At 32.7% G+C, this 12,272-nt stretch overlaps 1 protein-coding gene across 1 annotated transcript; it reads right to left on the bottom strand.

The window, feature by feature from the left end:
* Positions 1–2,422: 2,422 nt before the first annotated feature.
* On the bottom strand, positions 2,423–6,965 carry TRIADDRAFT_55230 (uncharacterized protein; the record flags this gene model as incomplete). Its single annotated transcript, XM_002111305.1, has 15 exons — positions 2,423–3,176; positions 3,365–3,449; positions 3,602–3,751; positions 3,860–3,953; positions 4,095–4,235; positions 4,329–4,418; positions 4,493–4,565; positions 4,722–4,831; positions 4,918–5,057; positions 5,214–5,293; positions 5,368–5,446; positions 5,617–5,698; positions 5,781–5,893; positions 6,147–6,255; positions 6,426–6,965. 15 exons carry the CDS (start codon positions 6,963–6,965, stop codon positions 2,423–2,425), a joined length of 2,640 nt encoding a protein of 879 aa, XP_002111341.1.
* Between the last annotated feature and the right edge of the window lie 5,307 nt (positions 6,966–12,272).

The raw sequence follows: 12,272 nt of genomic DNA, 5'->3' as shown, positions 1-12,272 counted from the left end.
CACAGTTAATTATTATTAACGTTGTTGTCTTGCATACAAGTCTCAATACGTTAAGCGAATAATCAAGCTATGATTTTTAATTGTTTTAATTTTATGACTAGAAATAACCCATAATAATAGTAGCTTGGTTATCAATTAATGGATTATAATCCGATGAATTGTTGAAATTATAATAGGATAGAAGGTGACCCTAAATTAACATCATTAGTGAAATTTAATTAATTCCATTAATAGCTGGATCACACGACCAATTTTATGACCCTAATTAAATTACATACTGGCGTTGACATAGACAATTGAAATTATCACGACATTACTGCTGAGTCTTTGAATAATTTTCTCTTCCTCATTCATGACTACGATTAAGGTACGGTAATTATCTAATTATTGAATATAAACAACTTACAATAGAAGTATTATATTCTATTAGCGGTAAGAACTTGAAATAATTTATTAATTGAATTTCATATTATTTTTGGATCTATTAATGAAATAAAAAAATTTTATCCATTCTATCATATCTACTTTCTCATTTAATTATAAATGAAACTATAATTGCATTTTATCAGCTTGTAAATGAACATATAAAAGATTAAATGATAGCATAAACTGATGTTAATTTTAATTTTTTTAAGTAGATGAGGGAATAGAAAGAAATCAATAATTTTTTTATTGTTTACTACTATGTCTGTGTTGTCAGGAGCGCCAACAAGTATATTTAATAGTTTACTGACGTAATAATAACTTCACTGATCAACAATCATGTTTTAGTTAACGAAATGATATATTAGATTTCCTATTATTTTATTTTAATTTAACCTTTAGTAGTAGAGTGGATCTATTCCAGGATATACTGTACCAGTATACTATGATCGTAATAATTAAACATTTATTAGAAGATGAAGCTCATTAACTGTAACAGCGTATTTGAATAACACCTCCAAGAAGTTAAATACAGACAACCATAGCGACGTGAATCATTGTTGAGTCTTGACGATTATTTCAGATGCATACTATTTATATTTACCAACTGGCGATGTTGACGTCTTACTTAATTTTTCAACGAGACAAAAAAATTGAAATTGCATAAATTAAATTGATAAAAATTTTCTTCCCTTACTGAGTGTAGATAAATGTTTATTCTTCATGAACAACTATAGTATATTCATCATGATTAAATGTAAATACGTATGGACTATCCATTACTCAATACGAGCTTGAGCTAGATTGAATAAAATCTATGATTGAAATAAAAAGTAGTGATCTTGTAGGAATGTGTGGATATCATGAAGTATGAACCTTAAATAGACTCTATAGCAATACGATTTATAAGACAAATGAAACTTGATAGAAATTTATTTCACCGTCGCTATTATTAGTACAGTATACGTGTAAAGTTGTACGCTCTATAGCAATGATAACAAAGCGTTAGTGTACTCAATCGTATAAGCATACCGAATATAATAGCAGTTTGCTAAATGTCTAAGAATCTATCAATTTCAGAAAACATCCAACAATCGATCAACGCTCTTAGTCTGTTATTTTTAATCCTTTTATTGACAATTCTTTCTGTTTATGTACGTATATCATATTTTACATTGACATTTAAGATGAAGTGTGTATTATACAAAGCCTGGTTGTAGTATGGCTTGTTACAGGTTATTTCATAGTCTAACTGCAATGAAAGTTAACGTTAACAAACGGTAAAACGATGAAATAACATAATTAAGAGATTTTTTTTATCTGAGATCGATAACTTTTTTCATTTCCTACATTTCGTAGGCATTTCTTATTATTTTAAGATATAAATATACATTAGCTAATAGTATAATTACATATATATATATATATATATATAATAACAAATAAAAATATTAAGTAGTTCTTAGGCTATAAAGATGGTTAATTTTCTTTGCAGTTATGAAATTGCTATGCAATATACAATATTTCAAAGCAATTACATCTATAGCAATCAATACAACGATAACTACATTGAAAAGTTATCACATCAACCTTATTAAACAAAATAACAGTCATATGGAACAACCGAAAGTGGTCTGTTATTTTGATTGGCTCGTCCTATACCAAATTTCACTAATACAACACATACGTGTACTTGAAATTTGATAGATGGTGACGTTATCATTAAACAGATTAAATAATGCTAATTTATTTGAGCCATTAGCCATCACCAATGCAAAAAAATCCAAACTAGTCGTTTAAACCGGAAAATCAATAATATACTGACTAGTGATTAGAATAATTATTTAATTTTCCTAATCCCATACTTTATTTAGCGCAATTGCTCAATCATAAGCAGCTAACATGACTATATTACTTTTTCTTACAGTCTAAAAGAATACAGAAAATATAAGTAACTATATATCCAATTTAGTAAGTGGTTAGGAGGCATATTCGCTCATCAACGATGATCGGTTTCTGAATCCGTGCCACCGGCATAACTATCTCCGTTACCAACAACTCCACCATTACTACTGATACTTTCCACATCATCAGTTGCACTTTCCACGAGCGTAGCTGTATGATCACGTTCATTATTGTCAGAATTTTCATTCGAATAATCATTATTACTACCGTTCTCTAAGTCGTTACTTAGTCCGTTAAGACTAAGGCAATTATCGATAGTATGATCAATATCATTCGAGTCATCTACCGTTGAAGGCAAACAATTCCGGTCAGATAATGCATTATCCTCTATTCGATCATCTAAGTCACCATTAGTTTCATCAGTAAGGTCTGATAATTGTGCTACAGGATATTTTCTAGGGCGTCCACGACGGCGTTTAGATGGTATATTTTGTTGGCTACTTCCATCTGTACCTTGTGAGTTGTCATTATTTAATTCTGCCAGTGTTAATTCTTCATCTTTAACTATCGCAGTAGTTTTAGAGTCTTCACCATTACTATCGCCATTACAGCTGATGTATACGTCATCCTTAACATCACCAACGTCAACTATGGCGTCTTCAATATCAGAGCTATTGCAATTGTCTAATTTATCGAATTTTTCCTCCGCTTCATAGTCACTGAAGAAAACATTGCCACTTACCAATGGTGTCCACTGAAGGCATTCCGGATCAGTCTCAATACGTTTCCTATTAGCTAGTTTTTCCATATGTTTTTTTACACGATCATTGTCGACGATAATAACGAACCTAGATTGCGTCGCAGTATAACAACGAGTTTTAAACAATATACTACCATGTTTTAAACATAATATTCACGTATCGTAAATATTTTTTCAATTCTAAGGGTGTGAAACTACAGAATATTTTTACAAAACGAAACGTAACTCATCATGATGTATTTTATCCCTTACTCTATTCCAAATATAAATACTAACCCTTCATCAGATCTCTGGATCATATTCATATATTCTAACATTGCGGCAATATCATGTGGATCGATGCCAGATGCTCTACTAATGTCTATTATAAAATGCTAATCTTAGTTTCACAACTCAAACACTATCCAATACTAATAAAGGTAATGCTTTTCTACGATTGAAAAGGAAAAGAGGAATAGTAGTGATAATATTGGTAGAATAAAAAAAAGATAAATTTTTAATACTAATACCAACCCTTTATAGTTACATGCTCATCGTTACTGTGGTAATGGAAGTATTCTAAGATAGCTGACTGCCAGTAACGATGATAACTGATCATTCCTAGAGGTGATAAAGGCTTCTCCGGTGTACCCGGTTGACCCTCAACACGAGATAGTAGATAACCTAAACATGCAGCAGTTCAAGAAAAATGCTAAGGATGATCTGTTCTAATCAGTTAAACAGCAATATATAATGCATCAGATAATGATCATTATCTTTTAATATTCTTACTGAAGTCTATGAGGAATCTACCAAAACCTTGCTTTTGATAAGGCGGTAGAGTCATTATGCATGACACGTTGTATCGCTGTTGACAACTTTTCTCCTAAGATCATTCAAATAAGCATAATCAATTATAGGAACAAGAATTTGACTCAAGTCAGTACAGTATGTATTTGAACTGTGATAGAATAGATAACTGCACGGTAGGTAGGAAAAGAACTAGAAATTACAAAATCTAGCATACTTTAGAGAAATAGCCTACGAGATGGCAGCCATATTCATCATTTTTAGTTAGGACATAAAATAAAAACGGTTCCACATCATAATACAACGTCTTGTGATCAAGAAATAATTTTGCTAATAGGCATAAATTCTGACAATAAATCTAAATAACGTATAAATAAAATTGTCATATTCAAGAGAAAAATTCACGAGACAGAAAATAAACAAGTAATAATAAAAAGTAAGTAATAGGCACCTTGTTTGTCATACCATCTACTTCAAATACTGATAATTCATGCTTTCTGTAGATTTCATTAGCAGGCGGATGTAGCCACGAACATTTGCTCTAATTGTTGGATTTTAAGCAAAGAATCACAAAAGTTTTTTAACACATCACTACTTCGATCAAATTAGACTAACCATATGCCTCTCAAGAATACTTCTGCTTTTTAAATATTTTAGGCAAAATTCACAAAGATACAATTCCGGTAAGCTAAGCATGAAAAGAATAAAATTATGGTAGATTCACATTTAGTACATAGAAAAGTCATAGATTTCTTTGGTGTATTTGATGAAGAATAAAACCAATGTTAGAGCTTCAAGATAAATTCTGTTATCTATTATTAATGTCTTATACTATAATATTAACCTAGCATATTCTTGGGGATAAGGTGCCGAAAACCATGTACTTATTTTAAATTTTCCAAATTCAATCACATCTGGCGATCTAGTCGGTTGTAAATTTGACGACAGAGCAGCCTAGAATAATCATACATGGTCACTACTATTAGAACAAAGTATAATGCAATACGCTACATTAGTAAACCACATGAATCCAAACTTACCGCTTTTTCAGCAGTTTTATCTCTTGCTTTTCGGAATAGCGTATAATCCGTTTCTGTAACATCTTCGTTTGATAAAGAATTAGAATCGATATTATGCTTACAAAGTTTAAAAATCAGGCATTTCTTACCACAAGGCAGATCTATTAAAAAAAATTAAAATTTGATAAGTTACCATGTATTAAAGGTTTAATATTGTCTTCAAATTTGTTAATGTTTACAACTCTTTATATCTCTAAGGAAAATAAGCGATTACGTGGGACTCTTATGAAATTATGTTAAGGGATATTACGATTTACCTCCTGTATCCAGATCCTTTCGTGAATTAGAATTTTCTAATGTGGTCAGTGATTGTCGTCTCTTCTTGTGATTCGTAGGGCTATATTTTGTTTACATGGAAAGCTTAATACCTCATTAAAATATTGCATAAAAAAAATTATTTGTATATTTTACCTTTCGCCTGTTGGTCTTCCTCTTTTCTTCAGGGACTTATTTGCACGTTTGCCCTGGCATAAATCACAAACCCAACGTCCTAACAATTTAAATTTATTTCAAGATAATGGGTATTAGTGGTGATTATAGTGACCTCATATCAAGCTGTATCATATTAATTACAAATACAATATAGATCGAATTAGGCAACTGAAAATTTTAACCGTTTTTTCCTAATCCTTTTATTACATGAATACGCAAGTTAGTAACCTGATGGCATCCCTGTCAGTGGTGGTGAAAGGCATTCCATATGAAATCCTTTATCACAAGCATCGCAAAATAGTAAATTGTCCTATTTTGAAAGATAATTACATAAGTCAGCTTAAAACTTTTCCTTAGCAACTAGCCATTATACTAATTTAAGTATATCATACGGGATTTCCAGCGTTTTGGCAATAAGAGCAAGTTTTACATTCTATACATTGCCATGGTTCTGTCTTTACTCTGGAAGTTAACTCTGGAGAGTACTTTAGACATGATGGATGTCCTGTAAACAAAATTAGATAAGAAAAATATTAATATATATATACTACTTTCTAATACTATAATAAATATTGACGTAAGGCAAAGTCCTTTTCACAAATGATTTGTGTCAGAATTGGTACTAAAATTAGAGGTTTATTTATATATTTAGCTACAACATAATGCTACAAATGTAACATTACTCTTTTCCATTTTCTGAAGTATACAATATAATAATAAGAAACCAAAAACACTTTTAATATTTGCTTCATACGTACCACTATTGCCACAATCAACACAAGATAGCAATTCCTCATATTCGTTACTTCTATTCTTTTTAGCTGGTTGCAAGCAAAAGCTACAAATAGGACTAGGTTCAATCTTTTTCTGTTAAAAACAATCAAGTGTAAATTCATAATTTAGTTTATTATGCATCTTATACCCTGATATCTATTATCTAGAATCTCATACTGTACAGTAAGGCATAACTAAAATAGTTTATACATTATTTACTGTCATAATAATGATGTTTGCCCACAACACGATAATATTCTTACTTTGCGTTTAATAGATCGAGAAACTAATCGATAAAATTTGCCATTTTTTACTATGGTTCCTGACTTTAGGCATCGTTTCATATCAAACCGCAACTGGGATAAGAGTTGATTGATATCAGTTTTAACCAGCTGTCGATCAATCAAAAATCGTCCAATCTCTTGCAAGGTTGATCCATCATTTTCTTTCAATTGCCTTAGGGCGGCCACAATAAATTGCTGCAAATCAGGAGGTATTACAGGGACTACAGTATTGGTAGTGGTAGTTGAAGGTGTCGACGATGTTGATGTAGAAATAAATCGATTTGGAGCAGCACTAGGATCACGATAGGAGACTTTACCTTTATTATGGACCTGTAGAATATGACCTTCGCGCACACAATTTTCTAATAACTCTATCGTTTCGTGTTTATCATAACCTTGAGTATGTAGGATATTGCAAATTCTTTCATCCGATGGACGCTGTTTTTGACCACGAATCTTGGAAATAGCATCCAAAATCAGTTGTAGTACCACAGTGTCAACTTGCCTAGCTCGAACCATGCTTGACACCATTAAAGATTTACTAGAAAGAAAGCATACAATTCGATATAATACTTGTTAAAATTAAAAATAGACTGAGTCAATTGAAAATGATATCGTAAGAAATGCAAAGATAATTATAAGATGTTATTATTCTTATACGTAAGTCTTATCGTCCTATTTTAAAATGGAAGCAAGAATAAAATAAAGTCACCAAAATTAAAAAAAGGACGTTTAAGGACACAGAGCTATGATAGTCAAAAATATATATCTAGTTATTAAGATTTGAAGCATTATTTGTTTGGAAATATTGAGATTGGATATTATTTAATGTGGTAGAAAACAGCATGTAGTTTGATTTATCTTGAAAGGAAGAGTTACGTATTGCAATATCCATTTAATACTGAATGTGATCAGATTCAGTTCGAGTTCGATATTGCTCTGATCAATAAATAAAAGTTTTGATAGTCCATGTGTTCAAGGTTAGTTTTCAATTTAAGCCTATTGTAAATCGCATTTGTTAATTCTACTACTATAATGAAGTATTATTATTCAATAAAAGCGATATCCCTCAACAAATCTGTCGAGAGAGATATTAATCCTTTCTAAAATGGCAACATTAAATATTAATCACTTGACTTGCCGTTGTCCATTTAATTTGCTATGTTTACCTTTAATCATTTTAATGCTGACATTATCTCGCGGACACTTTGTGCCCATCATTTATGATAATAATAATATCAATCATATGCGTAATAATCCATCCAACAACAAGGGGGGAGGTGCAAATGCAAATACAGTACTACGATAGTCAAAAATTAAAAGAGCTGACTTCAATACTAATACTGCGTTATCCATTTCAATTTGGAAGATAAATTAGAGTAGATATCCAATGGCGATATAATCTTGGTATTATCTCATGTTCATTGAATGTCATTTTGAATCCTATACAGGATCTGTATCTGTCTTCAGCGTAGTGAATTCACGAAAGACAGTTGAAACTTTCTATCCTAAAAATCAAAGCCATTATTACTGTATGCAAGGATATTTCGCTCATATATCCAACCATGTTCCAAGCTCTACAGTGTGCACATTGACTGAGTATACAGAGTGCAATCGAGTAGATAGAATAAAAAAAAATTAAAAAAATCAATAATTGTATAATGCACAAGACTCATATGATCATGTCAAGAGTATTGCATTACTCAAATTTTGACCCAACACTCGTCTTTATCCAGTACACATTTAACGAGCGCAAATCGTCCATCATGTAAAACACTTGATTTAGAATACGTTTCCATATGCTCAATCGTCAAATCATTTTAATTACCTTATTACAAATAATGAATTTGTCTTCGTAATTAGAGTCTATTGGATTGATTAGAATTCATTATCAACATTGAATAACAACATTACGATTTGTGCTGTAAGAAATTGTAAAAATAATCGATTGTATGTATATGGCGAAATGTCAGACAATCTGTACTAGAAGGATCATACTGATTAGGATTGGGTCAGTAGAGTGATTTTATGGTAATCAATCTACTATAATTTATTGCATGTACTAAAATAAAATAACTTGTAAATCATTTATAAGTCATCAGCAAATATTCAATTATCAAACGAGTCACTACAGTGTGCATACAGATGTAAAATCATTACATTAATGATTTTCATTTTTGGAGCACTTTTATTATCCATCGATGATAAAACATTGTGTTAACATGAAGAGGACAATCGCCTTTCTAGGTGTATGATTATCAGACTTGATTGTAAAACGATTAATATATCATTTTCTTTCTCAAGTTTATAAACAAGGTATAAATAAAAATCCAATACCGTAACTGATATTAATTCTTGATTGTAAAAAAAAAAGTGCACTATTTATTCTTTAGCAATCAAGGATGACGATGGGCAAGGAATATTCTGAGTCGATTGGTTTATAGCTTGGGCAGGATGCAGATGTGTTATTCCATTGCGATTGAGAATAAAATTATAATCATCATAATAATAATAATGATTCTACCTCAGTTAAATAGCGATCCGATCATAGTGCTATACAATCGAATAGAAAGAAGGAAATGAAAAATTTGTTGTAGGATCTTCAATTATTTTTCGCTAAACATTCACTTTCAACTATCCAAAAAGTGAATACGATTCTGCTATACCCAGTACAATACACGACGGATATAGGTTATGTATGGTATTTCAATTGAGGATAAAATAATTATAATTTTACTTCAGTCCATAGCGATCCTATGACATTGCTATGCAATGGAATAGAAAGAAGGAAATGATAAATTGTTGTAGGATGGAAGACTGTTTTTTCTTCTCTCTCAACATGAACTGAATTATCGGAAAGTGAATACGCTTCTACTACTACAGCATTCCCCTGTAGCAGTATACTATCTATCGATCGATGGATTCCTCTTCATCCATCCATAGTTATCCTAGTTTACCGCTGATAAAGGGATGATCGATCAGCTAGAACTGTACTTGAGGAGCTAGTTTCAGCTTTCTATTTGCTACTGATAGTCATCAACAGTTTTATTTAGGATAGAAAGGGGATTTCAAGTCGTAACAAGCGACAGGAAATATGAGATTGAACAGGGTTGGAATTGAAAAGTTGGCAAAATGGATCACCTATCGAGTGTTGTAAAGACAACTAGGCCAATTGACACTATTACTACTAACAACAACAACAACAACAAGGCAATAACAACAGCAGACGGAGAAGGCCAATTTTTCATCAAGCATTTTATTAAAATGATGTTTTGTATTACTTTATCTTGTTCCAAAATCTTCAGGCTATTATTGTTGTTTTTCAACTAAAGCTAAGGGTATTCTTTTTTCCTAGTCTCTATACAAGTGGAATAGGTATTTATTGCCAGAGGAAAACGTTTGATCATGACTGTCCTAGGAAAGGGAATACTTGGACAACGCTTGATGTCGAGTGAAATAGTGTATCAAGCACAGTATCTTGATGGCTTACTATTGTCTGTCTAGCGATGGATATGGCGACACCATATCTGATACGATGATGAAGACATTTTGTAGATAAATGGGCCCTTTTAACTAGCAAAGATGGGACTCGACACTTGTGACGATATGAACTTGAGTTTTTTTCTTGCAACACTAGATAAGTGTAGATATATTCTAGTTATTCATTCATGACTTTGTAACGCTATTTGCAGTAGGGTCATGTAGCCCATGAAAGTTGTTGATGTTCATTATCAAGGTGTAAAAGATCGGTAAAAAAAGAAGGCAGGCGTCCACTGACTATTGGCAGATTAGTTGGCAATGATACGACTATGACGAATCAAGAAGACTATCGTAACTAGGCTAAAGCAGATGATCAAGTAATGTAGCTCGAATTTTATCCTTGTTGTAAGGAGTAAACGACTATACAATCTTGACATTCTATCGACCATTTCATAGTCCAAAGTGGTTGATCAAGATTGAGAAACACTTGCACCCCCTTTCAATACTCGTCGATGATGCTTTCCTATATGCCTACAACTCGACAAGGTAAGAAAATCGTCAAGGAGTATCCATGACTGGATATAGATCAAACTGGTTGATGACCCTGGGATATTGAAGATGGCTGCTTTGGAGTGATTACCTGCACTATTCCTTTCTACGGCTAAAAGATACAAGGTTGAAAATAGACAAGGTTTCAATCAAAGTTCAAGATACTTTTACACTAGACGACCGATCTATTGCACTGTACTAAGTCCACTGATCACTAGAGTGATTGGACTTGACAGTCGACATGGCACTTTACTCGATGGTCAATGGCCATTGAACTGGATCTTCTCTCCCTATTTACAATCTCGTCTTTTCATCGATTGTACGATACTACAGGATTTACTCTACATTTACTCCTAGCAATGGATATCTTTTCCTAGCATGGACTCAATGAATCAAGGCAAGCATGTCAACAGAACAACATTACTCCAACGTAGAGTTGAATAAACGACGATCCAAAAATAACCAAAAATAAAAAGACAACTTCAAGACTAATGATGCAGTCAATTGAAATAACAATCCTTTATGGATAATGGCTTTTTCTTCAACGTTACCTCGATCAAATGGATTCTATCTTTGTAATCGATTGTCCAGGAAACCGTCGAGATATACAAAAGTATTATAGAGTCCGTCTAGGATAGCTACTACTCATGGATACCATTAGCGAAATGGAGAAAAATCCATCATGGATGACCAAAAAAAAAAGCAATGGCGTTAGGATCTTGTTGGAGTTGTGATTGGAGTCAGTCTACTGTACAGATGACTCGCTGAAAAGAAGAAAAAAACTGCCCAGTGGGAAAATGGCAGTGCGCATGCTCAAAAAGAAAAGTCAATCATCCTGCTTCAGGCACCAACTCTAACATCAACAACAGCACGTGACGCAAGCAGAACGGACCTCACGCTACCGTGTTTGTGTCGCTTCACCACAGTCGTTTCCTGGTCTACAGTACAGTACTGTAGACCCTTTACAAACCAAATGTCACCCCCTGGGTACAGTAGAGTACATGTACTGTACAGTGTATGTACTGTACTGAAGCAAGTTTGGTTTGTACTGTACTGTACTGTACTGTACTGTAGGTCTGAAATAAAATAAGGGGACTGTAAAAAACCAAATTGGGATTTTACCTTGTACTGTAGCAAAATTTGCCTTTATTTAGTTATTATTCCGCAGGTGCTATATAAAACAGAAATTGAACTACGGATTCGAAATTTTCAACTAATACACTATCGTTTGAAATTACTTTTTACATGATTTGATCAATATTAAAGCATTTACAGTACTTAATTAATAATCTGCAACGAAAAAGATCACGCTCTGTACTTTCAGGGGGTGACAATTGGGTTTGTAAAGAATGTACTGTACTGTAGCCTACAGTAGTTCTAGCGTCTCTATCCCATAGGGGAGGGGGGTGAAATTTGCTTTTTCTATTCTTTTGCCATCATAGTGGGTTAAGGCGATCGTTGAATTTACTACCCATACAGTACTCTAACAACCACAAGACAGTATGACTTTACCGATACAAGAATGAAAAATTCGACAAAATTATATCATGGCTTTGATGCACTCTGCCATATTTTATGATTGCTTGACAGATACAAGAATGAAAAATTCTACATTATTGTGCCATGGCTTTGATGCACTGTGCCATATTTTATCATTCTTCTTTTTGTTGTTACTCCTTTCTTTTTTCCAAATTGCAATCTTCACCCTTTGTACGGTACGTTTCGTGGGACTTGTACAGACTAGAAGTCAGTTTGGAAGTGCAGAGTGTAAAATAGAAGGTTTCAAAGAAATAGACT

This window comes from Trichoplax adhaerens, genomic scaffold (genome assembly GCF_000150275.1).
Source record: "Trichoplax adhaerens TRIADscaffold_4 genomic scaffold, whole genome shotgun sequence".
Taxonomy (NCBI): domain Eukaryota; kingdom Metazoa; phylum Placozoa; class Uniplacotomia; order Trichoplacea; family Trichoplacidae; genus Trichoplax; species Trichoplax adhaerens.
Note: the sequence above shows the minus strand (reverse complement) of the source record. Positions and strands in the feature narration are given on the sequence as shown.